Source organism: Melanostigma gelatinosum, assembly GCF_949748355.1.
Source record: "Melanostigma gelatinosum genome assembly, chromosome: 11".
Lineage (NCBI taxonomy): Eukaryota > Metazoa > Chordata > Actinopteri > Perciformes > Zoarcidae > Melanostigma > Melanostigma gelatinosum.
In genome coordinates this window covers 25,687,491-25,704,804 of record NC_136644.1, presented here as the reverse complement: position 1 = coordinate 25,704,804, position 17,314 = coordinate 25,687,491, and the positions used below count along the sequence as shown (strand labels likewise).

General features: G+C 48.6%; 1 protein-coding gene across 1 annotated transcript; it reads left to right on the top strand.

The window, feature by feature from the left end:
- Positions 1–136: 136 nt before the first annotated feature.
- LOC306784801 (ligand-dependent corepressor-like) lies at positions 137–16,743 on the top strand (the record flags this gene model as incomplete). Its single annotated transcript, XM_079278930.1, has 4 exons — positions 137–253; positions 392–560; positions 3,440–3,530; positions 15,591–16,743. 4 exons carry the CDS (start codon positions 137–139, stop codon positions 16,741–16,743), a joined length of 1,530 nt encoding a protein of 509 aa, XP_079135056.1.
- Between the last annotated feature and the right edge of the window lie 571 nt (positions 16,744–17,314).

The following is a 17,314-nucleotide window of genomic DNA, read 5'->3' as shown; positions in this document are numbered from 1 at the left end:
TTCCAGGATGAAATAAGATGATGAACACGGCATCGACTCAGGGACTTCCTGACATGTTTGTCCTTCTGTGTTTGCTTTTTCTCCAGACGTCCCAAGTTTCTCAGAACCTCACATTCCTCTCGTGGCTCGTGAGATCATGCAGCGAATGATCCGCCAGTTCGCTGCCGAATATACCTCAAAAACGACTCAGGACGACTCGCCCCTGCCCAACGGCACCATGAAGGACCAAAGCCTGCCGAGAGCGGCGTCTCTGGCCCCGCGCTCCCCGCCCGGGCCCCCGGCCGCGCCGAGCTCCCCTCAATCGTCTGCCTCCTCCTCCTCCCTGTCGCCGGGGCCCGGCCTCAGCCCCGTCTCCGCCGCTGCTGCCACCTCAGCACCCGCCTGCACCCAGAGCAGCAACGGCGGAGGAGGAGGAGGAGGAGGAGGAGGAGGAGGAGGAGGAACGCCCGCTGCCTCTGCACAGAATCCCGTCCTCAGCAAGCTTCTCATGACCGACCAGGACGGCCCGCTGGACCTCTCCGTCAAAAAGAGCGAGGCCGAGCCAGACCCCAGCCAGCAGGGTGAGAGCAACCACACACACACACACACACACACACACACACACACACACACACACACACACACACACACACACACACACACACACACACACACACACACACACACACACACACACACATTCAGGGGTCTGCCACTTATGAGGACCTCGTGTTGACTTCACGTGAACTCGCGTCAGACAGACGACTGCACTCGCGGATTCTCTTTCCACACAGAGACTCGACACGTTCTCACTCGGCTCATGAACAGACGGCTGAAAAGCCGTCGTTCATTTTGGATTGAGCCTTCGCAGCGCTGAGCTCTGACGTGCAGCCGCGGGCTCAATCTCGGTTTAATCAAACGCGACCAGCAGGGGGTCCGACTCTCCGTCCACCGAACGGGCTGCGGGGGTTGAAGCGCTGCACCGCAGTGTGACCCTCTTTTAATACCAGCTTTTTGGAATCTGCTTACAGTAAGCCTCCTTAATTAAAAATAATCATAAAAAAAAGATTTAAGTGTTTGAGTTATGTCCACATATTTTCCTTTTCACCCTATTTTTTTTTTTTTTAAGACATCAAATATCGGAATCAGAATTGGCTTTATTGGTCGTGTATGTGTTCGCATACAAGGAGTTTGACTCCAGGTTTACATTGCTCTCAACGTACGACAATAGAATTGAGATACAATCGACAGCATGACTCCAGAGAGCTGCATGCTTTCACAGTCCATGAGGTCCTGGATGATTTTGGGAGACTGAACCTTCAGTTCATGATGTCAGAGTTGAGGAAACCTGTCTGCATGAATCTGCATGAATCTGCATGTTGATGAGGAGACACTTTTGTCCCACAACTCTTAAACAGTGTAACGTAGAGAGTTCATATTACGACCACCAGAGACTTACGTGAAAGCAGGCGTGCTAACGAAGACGGAGACGCCAATTTACATCTTCATCGGCTCAGAAGAGGACCTCGTCAGCGTCATTCATCACGGCTGTTGTCCCTCGAAATGTCGTCAATTTTCGGAGCAAAAATGTTGCGAACGCACGTGGTTTGTTTCCCAGTTAATAAACGTTTCACGTGTTGTATGATCGATGTGCATGCTGCCGTTAATATGACCACAGTGATCTATTTGTGTCCCCTCTGGGCTCTGCAGTGGTTTTCCATTTCAACATCTCCTCATGTTTTTATTCCGTCTGATGAAACGACAACAAAAAGCAGCTGAAGATCAGCGCGGCAGTCCCGAGTCCTGTGCTATCATATATATTTATAGAGTTACATATATTGCGTACATCATGTAGGGTGTGTGGGTCAGAGGGTCAACATGCACTGTAGTTATTACAGCAGCATAACACAGAGGCTGATGACTGAGATGAGTTCATCGCTTCTGTGTGAGCTGTATTGTCGTCTAGTGTCGGGCTTTCTTTTTCTTTTTGTTGTTGTTGGTGAAACTATCAGATGCCTTCGTGTTTTATCCACATCCCACCTCACAGGTGACTGCACAGCCTGAGGAACCCGGAGTCTATTGAAACGGCTCTCTGGTACTGAAGGGAAAAGTCCCGAAATACACGGAGGACGTGTACCGAGGTGTCCGTGGAAATAACGTCAGAATCAGAGTCAGAGCGGAGTGTAAATGAGGCTGAAGATGTCGTGATGATGTCATGATGATGTCGTGATGATGTCGTGATGATGCATCTTTTCTACGTGTGGTGACCCGATCTCCCCCGACAAACATATTCACAAATAAAGTGTGATTTCACACACACAGCATGTCGCCATATTTCCCAGACTTCCGTGCTGAAGTGTCACAGACAGTCCACCTGTTCTGGAGCACACAGAATATGCACATTTTTTGCATTTTTCTTTTTGGTCGTCTCAGCACAGAAATAAGAAAATGAATTCATTCATTCAGTCGTTTACACATTAATAAGCAGCTGCAGACGTTAACATTAGATGTGCAATCAGATCTGCCTCTTGATTGAATAATGATTATTATCGTTATTCAGTTATTATAAGAAAGGCGTAACACGCGTCTGGTTTCATCAGAGGATAAAAAGAAATGTGATCGTCATATTTATGAGAACATCTCCGAATGTTACATTGTCTAAAGATCTTTACCGCAACTCTACGTGATCACTGATAAAAGAATGAAAAGCTCACTCATAAAGTCATGTAAATATGGAATACATCGACTCGCATCAGCTGAATGTATAGAGAGCGAGAGAGAGAGAGAGAACAGTGAATCATCTTGTTAAAGTTAATTAACGGATTCAATTTGTGACTGTATTGATACAACCGCAGCTCCTCCGCCATTTAAAGGAAAATGGAATAAAATATTCACAACTATGTCTTCATTTGCATATAATTGCCTCAAACTAAGAACTAAGACGAGCGCGTCCTCTTCATGGAGTCCACCGTGTCTCCACATCGCTGCCCGCTGCTCCTTTAACACCATACGCTCACGTTCACAGCGCAGAGTTCCAGAAAATCATCTTCCCGTCCGCTGTGCTTCTGCAGATATTAGCTTTTATCTTGATATTTATTAATATTAGCCTTTTCCCAATCTGTGTCAGGAAAATTTAAAATGCGCATGAACATTGCTGCACAGAAATGATCTGAAACTTAAAGTCAACAGTTTTTCGTGTCTTTACATTTCTAACTGTTTTTACTCGTGTCCTCTTTGGGTTGTTTTGCACTGAACAGCAGCAGGAATAGCTGTTAAAGTTGTCTAACTCATAGAGACTCTTAATAAACTCAATAATCATCATCATGAGCATACTAAATAATGAACCTCCAGTCTACAACGCAGATTCATAATCAGAAGTATTGAGTTTGTGATGTTGAGAACCGCATTTGAGCTCCGTCGTGTTACATCTTTCCTCCCGTGTGTGTGTGTTTATCCTCAGACGGCGTCCTGGACCTCTCCACCAAGAAGAACCAGAGTGCAGGAAACCACAAAACCTTCCCCGGCTGCTCCCCCGAGCCCGGGGTCAAAGGGTAAGCCAGCAGAAGTAGTCCAACCGGCCTCCGTCAGCCGAGCGCCGCCGTCACGCGCCTAAAAACAACAAGCGGTGAAAGCAGCCGCGGCTGTTTTACAGGTCACACACACCGGGTTAGTGAGTGTATTACAGGTCACACACACCGGGTTAGTGTGTGTATTACAGGTCACACACACACCGGGTTAGTGAGTGTATTACAGGTCACACACACACCGGGTTAGTGAGTGTATTACAGGTCACACACACACCGGGTTAGTGCGTGTATTACAGGTCACACACACCGGGTTAGTGAGTGTATTACAGGTCACACACACCGGGTTAGTGAGTGTATTACAGGTCACACACACCGGGTTAGTGCGTGTATTACAGGTTACACACACCGGGTTAGTGCGTGTATTACAGGTCACACACACCGGGTTAGTGCGTGTATTACAGGTCACACACACCGGGTTAGTGCGTGTATTACAGGTTACACACACCGGGTTAGTGCGTGTATTACAGGTTACACACACCGGGTTAGTGCGTGTATTACAGGTCACACACACCGGGTTAGTGAGTGTATTACAGGTCACACACACCGGGTTAGTGAGTGTATTACAGGTCACACACACCGGGTTAGTGCGTGTATTACAGGTCACACACACCGGGTTAGTGCGTGTATTACAGGTTACACACACCGGGTTAGTGCGTGTATTACAGGTCACACACACCGGGTTAGTGAGTGTATTACAGGTCACACACACCGGGTTAGTGCGTGTATTACAGGTTACACACACCGGGTTAGTGCGTGTATTACAGGTCACACACACCGGGTTAGTGAGTGTATTACAGGTCACACACACCGGGTTAGTGCGTGTATTACAGGTTACACACACCGGGTTAGTGCGTGTATTACAGGTTACACACACACCGGGTTAGTGAGTGTATTACAGGTCACACACACCGGGTTAGTGCGTGTATTACAGGTTACACACACACCGGGTTAGTGAGTGTATTACAGGTCACACACACCGGGTTAGTGCGTGTATTACAGGTTACACACACCGGGTTAGTGAGTGTATTACAGGTCACACACACCGGGTTAGTGTGTGTATTACAGGTCACACACACCGGGTTAGTGAGTGTATTACAGGTCACACACACCGGGTTAGTGCGTGTATTACAGGTCACACACACCGGGTTAGTGCGTGTATTACAGGTCACACACACCGGGTTAGTGAGTGTATTACAGGTCACACACACCGGGTTAGTGCGTGTATTACAGGTCACACACACCGGGTTAGTGAGTGTATTACAGGTCACACACACCGGGTTAGTGTGTGTATTACAGGTCACACACACACCGGGTTAGTGAGTGTATTACAGGTCACACACACACCGGGTTAGTGAGTGTATTACAGGTCACACACACACCGGGTTAGTGCGTGTATTACAGGTCACACACACCGGGTTAGTGAGTGTATTACAGGTCACACACACCGGGTTAGTGCGTGTATTACAGGTTACACACACCGGGTTAGTGCGTGTATTACAGGTCACACACACCGGGTTAGTGCGTGTATTACAGGTCACACACACCGGGTTAGTGCGTGTATTACAGGTTACACACACCGGGTTAGTGCGTGTATTACAGGTTACACACACCGGGTTAGTGCGTGTATTACAGGTCACACACACCGGGTTAGTGAGTGTATTACAGGTCACACACACCGGGTTAGTGAGTGTATTACAGGTCACACACACCGGGTTAGTGCGTGTATTACAGGTCACACACACCGGGTTAGTGCGTGTATTACAGGTTACACACACCGGGTTAGTGCGTGTATTACAGGTCACACACACCGGGTTAGTGAGTGTATTACAGGTCACACACACCGGGTTAGTGCGTGTATTACAGGTTACACACACCGGGTTAGTGCGTGTATTACAGGTCACACACACCGGGTTAGTGCGTGTATTACAGGTTACACACACCGGGTTAGTGCGTGTATTACAGGTTACACACACCGGGTTAGTGTGTGTATTACAGGTCACACACACACCGGGTTAGTGCGTGTATTACAGGTCACACACACACCGGGTTAGTGCGTGTATTACAGGTCACACACACACCGGGTTAGTGTGTGTATTACAGGTCACACACACCGGGTTAGTGTGTGTATTACAGGTCACACACACCGGGTTAGTGTGTGTATTACAGGTCACACACACCGGGTTAGTGCGTGTATTACAGGTCACACACACACCGGGTTAGTGCGTGTATTACAGGTCACACACACACCGGGTTAGTGCGTGTATTACAGGTCACACACACACCGGGTTAGTGCGTGTATTACAGGTTACACACACCGGGTTAGTGCGTGTATTACAGGTCACACACACCGGGTTAGTGTGTGTATTACAGGTCACACACACCGGGTTAGTGTGTGTATTACAGGTCACACACACACCGGGTTAGTGCGTGTATTACAGGTTACACACACCGGGTTAGTGCGTGTATTACAGGTCACACACACCGGGTTAGTGCGTGTATTACAGGTCACACACACCGGGTTAGTGCGTGTATTACAGGTCACACACACCGGGTTAGTGCGTGTATTACAGGTCACACACACACCGGGTTAGTGCGTGTATTACAGGTCACACACACCGGGTTAGTGCGTGTATTACAGGTCACACACACACCGGGTTAGTGAGTGTATTACAGGTCACACACACCGGGTTAGTGTGTGTATTACAGGTCACACACACCGGGTTAGTGCGTGTATTACAGGTCACACACACCGGGTTAGTGCGTGTATTACAGGTCACACACACCGGGTTAGTGCGTGTATTACAGGTCACACACACACCGGGTTAGTGTGTGTATTACAGGTCACACACACCGGGTTAGTGCGTGTATTACAGGTCACACACACACCGGGTTAGTGCGTGTATTACAGGTCACACACACCGGGTTAGTGCGTGTATTACAGGTCACACACACCGGGTTAGTGCGTGTATTACAGGTCACACACACACCGGGTTAGTGCGTGTATTACAGGTCACACACACCGGGTTAGTGCGTGTATTACAGGTCACACACACCGGGTTAGTGCGTGTATTACAGGTCACACACACACCGGGTTAGTGCGTGTATTACAGGTCACACACACCGGGTTAGTGCGTGTATTACAGGTCACACACACACCGGGTTAGTGTGTGTATTACAGGTCACACACACCGGGTTAGTGTGTGTATTACAGGTTACACACACCGGGTTAGTGCGTGTATTACAGGTCACACACACCGGGTTAGTGCGTGTATTACAGGTCACACACACACCGGGTTAGTGTGTGTATTACAGGTTACACACACCGGGTTAGTGCGTGTATTACAGGTCACACACACCGGGTTAGTGCGTGTATTACAGGTTACACACACCGGGTTAGTGCGTGTATTACAGGTTACACACACCGGGTTAGTGCGTGTATTACAGGTCACACACACACCGGGTTAGTGTGTGTATTACAGGTTACACACACCGGGTTAGTGCGTGTATTACAGGTCACACACACCGGGTTAGTGCGTGTATTACAGGTTACACACACCGGGTTAGTGCGTGTATTACAGGTTACACACACCGGGTTAGTGCGTGTATTACAGGTCACACACACCGGGTTAGTGCGTGTATTACAGGTTACACACACCGGGTTAGTGCGTGTATTACAGGTCACACACACCGGGTTAGTGCGTGTATTACAGGTTACACACACCGGGTTAGTGCGTGTATTACAGGTTACACACACCGGGTTAGTGCGTGTATTACAGGTCACACACACCGGGTTAGTGCGTGTATTACAGGTCACACACACCGGGTTAGTGCGTGTATTACAGGTCACACACACCGGGTTAGTGTGTGTATTACAGGTTACACACACCGGGTTAGTGCGTGTATTACAGGTCACACACACACCGGGTTAGTGCGTGTATTACAGGTTACACACACCGGGTTAGTGCGTGTATTACAGGTTACACACACCGGGTTAGTGCGTGTATTACAGGTCACACACACACCGGGTTAGTGCGTGTATTACAGGTCACACACACCGGGTTAGTGCGTGTATTACAGGTCACACACACACCGGGTTAGTGCGTGTATTACAGGTTACACACACCGGGTTAGTGCGTGTATTACAGGTTACACACACCGGGTTAGTGCGTGTATTACAGGTTACACACACCGGGTTAGTGCGTGTATTACAGGTCACACACACACCGGGTTAGTGCGTGTATTACAGGTCACACACACCGGGTTAGTGAGTGTATTACAGGTCACACACACCGGGTTAGTGCGTGTATTACAGGTCACACACACCGGGTTAGTGCGTGTATTACAGGTCACACACACCGGGTTAGTGTGTGTATTACAGGTCACACACACCGGGTTAGTGCGTGTATTACAGGTCACACACACCGGGTTAGTGCGTGTATTACAGGTCACACACACCGGGTTAGTGCGTGTATTACAGGTCACACACACACCGGGTTAGTGTGTGTATTACAGGTCACACACACCGGGTTAGTGCGTGTATTACAGGTCACACACACACCGGGTTAGTGCGTGTATTACAGGTCACACACACCGGGTTAGTGCGTGTATTACAGGTCACACACACCGGGTTAGTGCGTGTATTACAGGTCACACACACCGGGTTAGTGCGTGTATTACAGGTCACACACACACCGGGTTAGTGCGTGTATTACAGGTCACACACACACCGGGTTAGTGTGTGTATTACAGGTCACACACACCGGGTTAGTGCGTGTATTACAGGTCACACACACACCGGGTTAGTGCGTGTATTACAGGTCACACACACCGGGTTAGTGCGTGTATTACAGGTTACACACACCGGGTTAGTGCGTGTATTACAGGTCACACACACCGGGTTAGTGCGTGTATTACAGGTCACACACACACCGGGTTAGTGCGTGTATTACAGGTTACACACACCGGGTTAGTGCGTGTATTACAGGTCACACACACCGGGTTAGTGCGTGTATTACAGGTCACACACACCGGGTTAGTGCGTGTATTACAGGTTACACACACCGGGTTAGTGCGTGTATTACAGGTTACACACACCGGGTTAGTGCGTGTATTACAGGTCACACACACACCGGGTTAGTGTGTGTATTACAGGTTACACACACCGGGTTAGTGCGTGTATTACAGGTCACACACACCGGGTTAGTGCGTGTATTACAGGTCACACACACCGGGTTAGTGCGTGTATTACAGGTCACACACACCGGGTTAGTGCGTGTATTACAGGTCACACACACCGGGTTAGTGCGTGTATTACAGGTCACACACACCGGGTTAGTGCGTGTATTACAGGTCACACACACCGGGTTAGTGCGTGTATTACAGGTCACACACACCGGGTTAGTGCGTGTATTACAGGTCACACACACCGGGTTAGTGCGTGTATTACAGGTCACACACACACCGGGTTAGTGCGTGTATTACAGGTCACACACACCGGGTTAGTGCGTGTATTACAGGTCACACACACCGGGTTAGTGCGTGTATTACAGGTCACACACACCGGGTTAGTGCGTGTATTACAGGTCACACACACCGGGTTAGTGCGTGTATTACAGGTCACACACACCGGGTTAGTGCGTGTATTACAGCTCACACACACCGGGTTAGTGCGTGTATTACAGGTCACACACACCGGGTTAGTGCGTGTATTACAGGTCACACACACCGGGTTAGTGCGTGTATTACAGGTCACACACACCGGGTTAGTGCGTGTATTACAGGTCACACACACCGGGTTAGTGAGTGTATTACAGGTCACACACACCGGGTTAGTGCGTGTATTACAGGTCACACACACCGGGTTAGTGCGTGTATTACAGGTCACACACACCGGGTTAGTGCGTGTATTACAGGTCACACACACCGGGTTAGTGAGTGTATTACAGGTCACACACACCGGGTTAGTGCGTGTATTACAGGTCACACACACCGGGTTAGTGCGTGTATTACAGGTCACACACACCGGGTTAGTGCGTGTATTACAGGTCACACACACCGGGTTAGTGCGTGTATTACAGGTCACACACACACCGGGTTAGTGAGTGTATTACAGGTCACACACACACCGGGTTAGTGAGTGTATTACAGGTTACACACACACCGGGTTAGTGTGTGTATTACAGGTCACACACACCGGGTTAGTGTGTGTATTACAGGTCACACACACCGGGTTAGTGCATGTATTACAGGTCACACACACCGGGTTAGTGAGTGTATTACAGGTCACACACACCGGGTTAGTGCGTGTATTACAGGTCACACACACCGGGTTAGTGCGTGTATTACAGGTCACACACACCGGGTTAGTGCGTGTATTACAGGTCACACACACCGGGTTAGGGAGTGTATTACAGGTCACACACACCGGGTTAGTGCGTGTATTACAGGTCACACACACACCGGGTTAGTGAGTGTATTACAGGTTACACACACACCGGGTTAGTGTGTGTATTACAGGTCACACACACCGGGTTAGTGCGTGTATTACAGGTCACACACACCGGGTTAGTGCATGTATTACAGGTCACACACACCGGGTTAGTGAGTGTATTACAGGTCACACACACCGGGTTAGTGCGTGTATTACAGGTCACACACACCGGGTTAGTGCATGTATTACAGGTCACACACACCGGGTTAGTGAGTGTATTACAGGTCACACACACCGGGTTAGTGTGTGTATTACAGGTCACACACACCGGGTTAGTGTGTGTATTACAGGTCACACACACCGGGTTAGTGTGTGTATTACAGGTCACACACACCGGGTTAGTGTGTGTATTACAGGTCACACACACACCGGGTTAGTGTGTGTATTACAGGTCACACACACCGGGTTAGTGAGTGTATTACAGGTCACACACACACCGGGTTAGTGTGTGTATTACAGGTCACACACACCGGGTTAGTGCGTGTATTACAGGTCACACACACCGGGTTAGTGCATGTATTACAGGTCACACACACCGGGTTAGTGAGTGTATTACAGGTCACACACACCGGGTTAGTGTGTGTATTACAGGTCACACACACCGGGTTAGTGTGTGTATTACAGGTTACACACACACCGGGTTAGTGTGTGTATTACAGGTCACACACACCGGGTTAGTGAGTGTATTACAGGTCACACACACACCGGGTTAGTGTGTGTATTACAGGTTACACACACACCGGGTTAGTGTGTGTATTACAGGTCACACACACCGGGTTAGTGTGTGTATTACAGGTTACACACACACCGGGTTAGTGAGTGTATTACAGGTCACACACACCGGGTTAGTGAGTGTATTACAGGTCACACACACACCGGGTTAGTGTGTGTATTACAGGTTACACACACCGGGTTAGTGTGTGTATTACAGGTCACACACACCGGGTTAGTGTGTGTATTACAGGTCACACACCGGGTTAGTGTGTGTATTACAGGTTACACACACCGGGTTAGTGAGTGTATTACAGGTCACACACACACCGGGTTAGTGTGTGTATTACAGGTCACACACACACCGGGTTAGTGCGTGTATTACAGGTCACACACACCGGGTTAGTGTGTGTATTACAGGTTACACACACACCGGGTTAGTGCGTGTATTACAGGTCACACACACACCGGGTTAGTGCGTGTATTACAGGTCACACACACCGGGTTAGTGTGTGTATTACAGGTTACACACACACCGGGTTAGTGCGTGTATTACAGGTCACACACACCGGGTTAGTGCGTGTATTACAGGTTACACACACCGGGTTAGTGCGTGTATTACAGGTTACACACACCGGGTTAGTGCGTGTATTACAGGTCACACACACACCGGGTTAGTGTGTGTATTACAGGTTACACACACCGGGTTAGTGCGTGTATTACAGGTCACACACACCGGGTTAGTGCGTGTATTACAGGTTACACACACCGGGTTAGTGCGTGTATTACAGGTCACACACACCGGGTTAGTGCGTGTATTACAGGTCACACACACCGGGTTAGTGCGTGTATTACAGGTCACACACACCGGGTTAGTGCGTGTATTACAGGTCACACACACCGGGTTAGTGCGTGTATTACAGGTCACACACACACCGGGTTAGTGTGTGTATTACAGGTCACACACACCGGGTTAGTGCGTGTATTACAGGTCACACACACCGGGTTAGTGCGTGTATTACAGGTCACACACACCGGGTTAGTGCGTGTATTACAGGTCACACACACCGGGTTAGTGCGTGTATTACAGCTCACACACACCGGGTTAGTGCGTGTATTACAGGTCACACACACCGGGTTAGTGCGTGTATTACAGGTCACACACACCGGGTTAGTGCGTGTATTACAGGTCACACACACCGGGTTAGTGCGTGTATTACAGGTCACACACACCGGGTTAGTGAGTGTATTACAGGTCACACACACCGGGTTAGTGCGTGTATTACAGGTCACACACACCGGGTTAGTGCGTGTATTACAGGTCACACACACCGGGTTAGTGCGTGTATTACAGGTCACACACACCGGGTTAGTGAGTGTATTACAGGTCACACACACCGGGTTAGTGCGTGTATTACAGGTCACACACACCGGGTTAGTGCGTGTATTACAGGTCACACACACCGGGTTAGTGCGTGTATTACAGGTCACACACACCGGGTTAGTGCGTGTATTACAGGTCACACACACACCGGGTTAGTGAGTGTATTACAGGTTACACACACACCGGGTTAGTGTGTGTATTACAGGTCACACACACCGGGTTAGTGTGTGTATTACAGGTCACACACACCGGGTTAGTGCGTGTATTACAGGTCACACACACCGGGTTAGTGAGTGTATTACAGGTCACACACACCGGGTTAGTGCGTGTATTACAGGTCACACACACCGGGTTAGTGCGTGTATTACAGGTCACACACACCGGGTTAGTGCGTGTATTACAGGTCACACACACCGGGTTAGGGAGTGTATTACAGGTCACACACACCGGGTTAGTGCGTGTATTACAGGTCACACACACACCGGGTTAGTGAGTGTATTACAGGTTACACACACACCGGGTTAGTGTGTGTATTACAGGTCACACACACCGGGTTAGTGCGTGTATTACAGGTCACACACACCGGGTTAGTGCATGTATTACAGGTCACACACACCGGGTTAGTGAGTGTATTACAGGTCACACACACCGGGTTAGTGTGTGTATTACAGGTCACACACACCGGGTTAGTGTGTGTATTACAGGTCACACACACCGGGTTAGTGTGTGTATTACAGGTCACACACACCGGGTTAGTGTGTGTATTACAGGTCACACACACACCGGGTTAGTGTGTGTATTACAGGTCACACACACCGGGTTAGTGAGTGTATTACAGGTCACACACACACCGGGTTAGTGTGTGTATTACAGGTCACACACACACCGGGTTAGTGCGTGTATTTCAGGTCACACACACCGGGTTAGTGTGTGTATTACAGGTCACACACACCGGGTTAGTGCATGTATTACAGGTCACACACACCGGGTTAGTGAGTGTATTACAGGTCACACACACCGGGTTAGTGTGTGTATTACAGGTCACACACACCGGGTTAGTGTGTGTATTACAGGTTACACACACACCGGGTTAGTGTGTGTATTACAGGTCACACACACCGGGTTAGTGTGTGTATTACAGGTCACACACACCGGGTTAGTGTGTGTATTACAGGTTACACACACACCGGGTTAGTGTGTGTATTACAGGTCACACACACCGGGTTAGTGTGTGTATTACAGGTTACACACACACCGGGTTAGTGAGTGTATTACAGGTCACACACACCGGGTTAGTGAGTGTATTACAGGTCACACACACACCGGGTTAGTGTGTGTATTACAGGTTACACACACCGGGTTAGTGAGTGTATTACAGGTCACACACACCGGGTTAGTGTGTGTATTACAGGTCACACACACCGGGTTAGTGTGTGTATTACAGGTCACACACCGGGTTAGTGTGTGTATTACAGGTTACACACACCGGGTTAGTGAGTGTATTACAGGTCACACACACACCGGGTTAGTGTGTGTATTACAGGTCACACACACACCGGGTTAGTGCGTGTATTACAGGTCACACACACCGGGTTAGTGTGTGTATTACAGGTTACACACACACCGGGTTAGTGCGTGTATTACAGGTCACACACACACCGGGTTAGTGCGTGTATTACAGGTCACACACACCGGGTTAGTGTGTGTATTACAGGTTACACACACACCGGGTTAGTGTGTGTATTACAGGTCACACACACCGGGTTAGTGTGTGTATTACAGGTCACACACACACCGGGTTAGTGCGTGTATTACAGGATGAAACTACCTTCCTTTAAAAGACATTTGATCCTCAGAAGGCACACGCTGTTGTTTTGGATGCACAGGTTCTGAAACAATCTTTCAATCCATCTCGCCGGGGATCTGTTGTGTGAATCCTTTTGTTTTCTACAACATTCTGTTTCCACATTGAATCCTCAGCTCCACCGTGAGGAGTGCGGCGCAGCCTCCCCCGGTGACTGTGTGCTGACTGTAACAGAACGCTCTATTAGGAGTGCAGACTCCAAAGCCTCTCGTTAACCCCGTATTGTCTTCGGCGAGCCAGAGACCGCCCACTGTGGTAATCGGTCTGAAAGCTCCCGCTGAGGACTCCCCACATCGCACAGCCAGTCGCGCTGTAGCTACAACACTGTGTCTCCAATGGAGACGACGCAGTGTTCCTCCTCCCCAGTGCCATCCGCTGACTTGACAAGCCATTTCCTGCTATTATGAACCCGAGGGAGCATGTCTTTAAAGAGCATTTCCTCTGTTGCTATAGTTACTTAGCAGTGGGAAAATTGGCTGCAGCAGTTCAATTGGAGGCACTGTGCATGCAGGACGTGTGTTTCAACCATGATTTTCATTTTGGTTGCGTGTGTTCAGACGTGAACAGTTGAATGAGGAAGTGACGGTTTCTTTTTGGGTTTGTTATCCAGCATTCGACAATAAAGATTCGTCAGAAAAATACGTATAATTTTGTGTCGTAGCATTTATTTTCTTCACAGATTAACAACTTGGTTTGAAGTTTTTTATTAAACTGAATTAAAGACGTGTTTTTATGTTATTACGGTAAAACCTGCGAGTGCAGCTAAGCAGTCACATACCACACATTACTGTTGCCTCGTGTCAGAACTAACGACAAAGTGTTACTAGAACTCGTATTCTGCATGCTTAAAGAGAGAGACTGATGTGTGAGACATGTCTTAGATTTGTTAGGTTTTACCAAGCAGGCCTATGCGTGCACTTACAGCTTTATCTATTTACTGGATATATGGTCAATCCAAGCAAGTCACAAAATACTGTACTTTCCCCCCGAGTGGTATTTATGCAAATAGTTTTATTTGCAGAAGCTTTGAGATATCCACTGATTTGAGATTCCTGCCACCACTCTGAAACAAGGAAAATTGAGACAACTTTACTTGTAAAACATTGAAAAATTACATTTAAAACTACATGTCTTTCCAGAAACAGTGCAGACATCTACGGATCTCCCTTTCAAATACAGGAACAAAAATAGTCATAAGTGGATAATAAAGGCTGTTGACAGTGAGCTCTGTGGTTTATCTTAAAATGTTGTTTCTGGCAAAAGACGCTGCTGTGGAGTTCCTCAAATGTAAGTTATTAGTGTTTACGTGTTCACGATTTAGGTGGTAAAAAGTAAAACGCTGAATAAATGAATTCCTAGCTACACATTAAAGATTATAATCTTAAATTACAAAATAATAATAATAATAATAATAATAATAATAATAACTTTAATTTATATAGCGCCTTTCAGGGGCCTTTTATGCATGTCGCATAAAATGCGACATGCATCAAACCTTGGTCTCAACAATCGGTTTTATTTTATAACGAGGTACCGGACACTGTTCCTAAATTGTCCCTTTTTTCCTCCATTCAGACATTCTATCAAAATGGAACATTCCCTGCCAGAGGTGGACGAAGACGGCCTGCTGCAGGGAAGCTTGCCGGACGGACTGGGGGAGAACTACGTGAACTCCAACTCCTTCAAGCCGCCATTGGCCCGCTCGCTGCGTATCAAGGAAGAGCTCCTTAGCCAGAAGCATCGCCTCCTGAGCCAGCCTGCTGCTCTTTCATTGGCTAATCTAGAGTCAGCCGGCTTGCTCAATCACGTGCAGTCCTACGCCTTGCTTGGCCAGAAGGGCTCTTCCTCTTTTTGGGGAAGCAAGGCCCACCTCGAAAGCCTGCTGAAGCTAAAGCAGGCCAGTGGAGCTCTGAGCGGGGCCCTCAGTGACCTCAAAGACCTGCCCACATTCCTGGAGAATCACCACAACCACCACGGAGCCTTCTCCTTCAAAGGTTCCCTCCACCATCACCACCACAATCAGGTCTCTAAGGCCCAACACCACCACAATGAGGGCAAGAGGGACCAGGGTCACTCGCCACCTGTCGACCTAAAGATCCCCCAAGTTCGGGGCATGGATCTCTCCTGGGACCATGCTTCTGAGCTGTACGGCTATGGCCCCATGGGGGTCGGGGCTGGTGGCCATGGGGAGAACATCCTGAACCGGAAGCTGAGAGCCATCCTGCCCAAGCAGAACCGCCGGGGAGGAAGCCTTGGAAGCCTGCTGGATGGGGCAGCCGACTACTGGAGCGCTGACTTGGACCACTCCAGTTCCGGGCCAGCGTACTCCACCTCGGACGCGGAAGGGGACCCAAACTCCAAGCAGCCGAGGAAGAAGCGAGGCCGTTATCGCCAGTACAACACCGATATCCTGGAGGAGGCCATAACGGTAGTGATGAGCGGGAAGATGAGCGTGTCCAAGGCTCAGAACATGTACGGGATCCCGCACAGCACCCTGGAGTACAAGGTCAAGGAGCGCCTGGGAACCCTGAAGAACCCCCCAAAGAAGAAGCTCAAGCTGATGATGAAGATGGAAGCAGGAGGCCAGGATTTTCCTCTGGCAGAGTCAGAGAACACGCCCACCGGAACCCCGGGAGACGACGACGGCGGCGGCCCGCCACTGGCAGCCGCTGAGCTCAAGGACAATGTAAAAGAAGAGATCGATGACAATTTCAAGCCAATCGACTAAACGACTAAACACATGTAAACCTCAGTCAAATGACTTCAGTGATTTGAAAACGGATGGGGCTTTATTTGTGCCAATTTCACTTTGCAGTATCTGGGTGAGCACAAGTGCAGGGATAACATGAGGAGGATTCTTAAAACACACTGGAGGTAAACAACTAAACGGATGGTTTTTAACAAGCGACGCCGTTGAAGCATTTGTTTAGCTTTTATATCCAGGGGCTTGACAAATGCAGCTAAAGACATTCGTTAAATGACAATTAATGAAATTTCCATAAGCATGCTGATAATCCCCAGCCCCAAAACCCAATCCCCCTCTTTTCTGAACGTGACACACTGAACCATTGCTGCTTATGAATGCAGCTTTGCAATTTGGGGAAACAAATGAGGGGAAGATTGAAAATTAACTCCTTTAAAAAAAAACTGACAAATTAGTCCCTTTACTGCTCCCCTCTCTCACCGAGTACTCGCTGGAAATTGGTAAGTGAACTGTCTATTACATTTGAAGCCAACTGTACGGTTTAATCACGCCATTGGTATTCCTCACCGGGGTTCTGAATCAAAACCCATTCTCT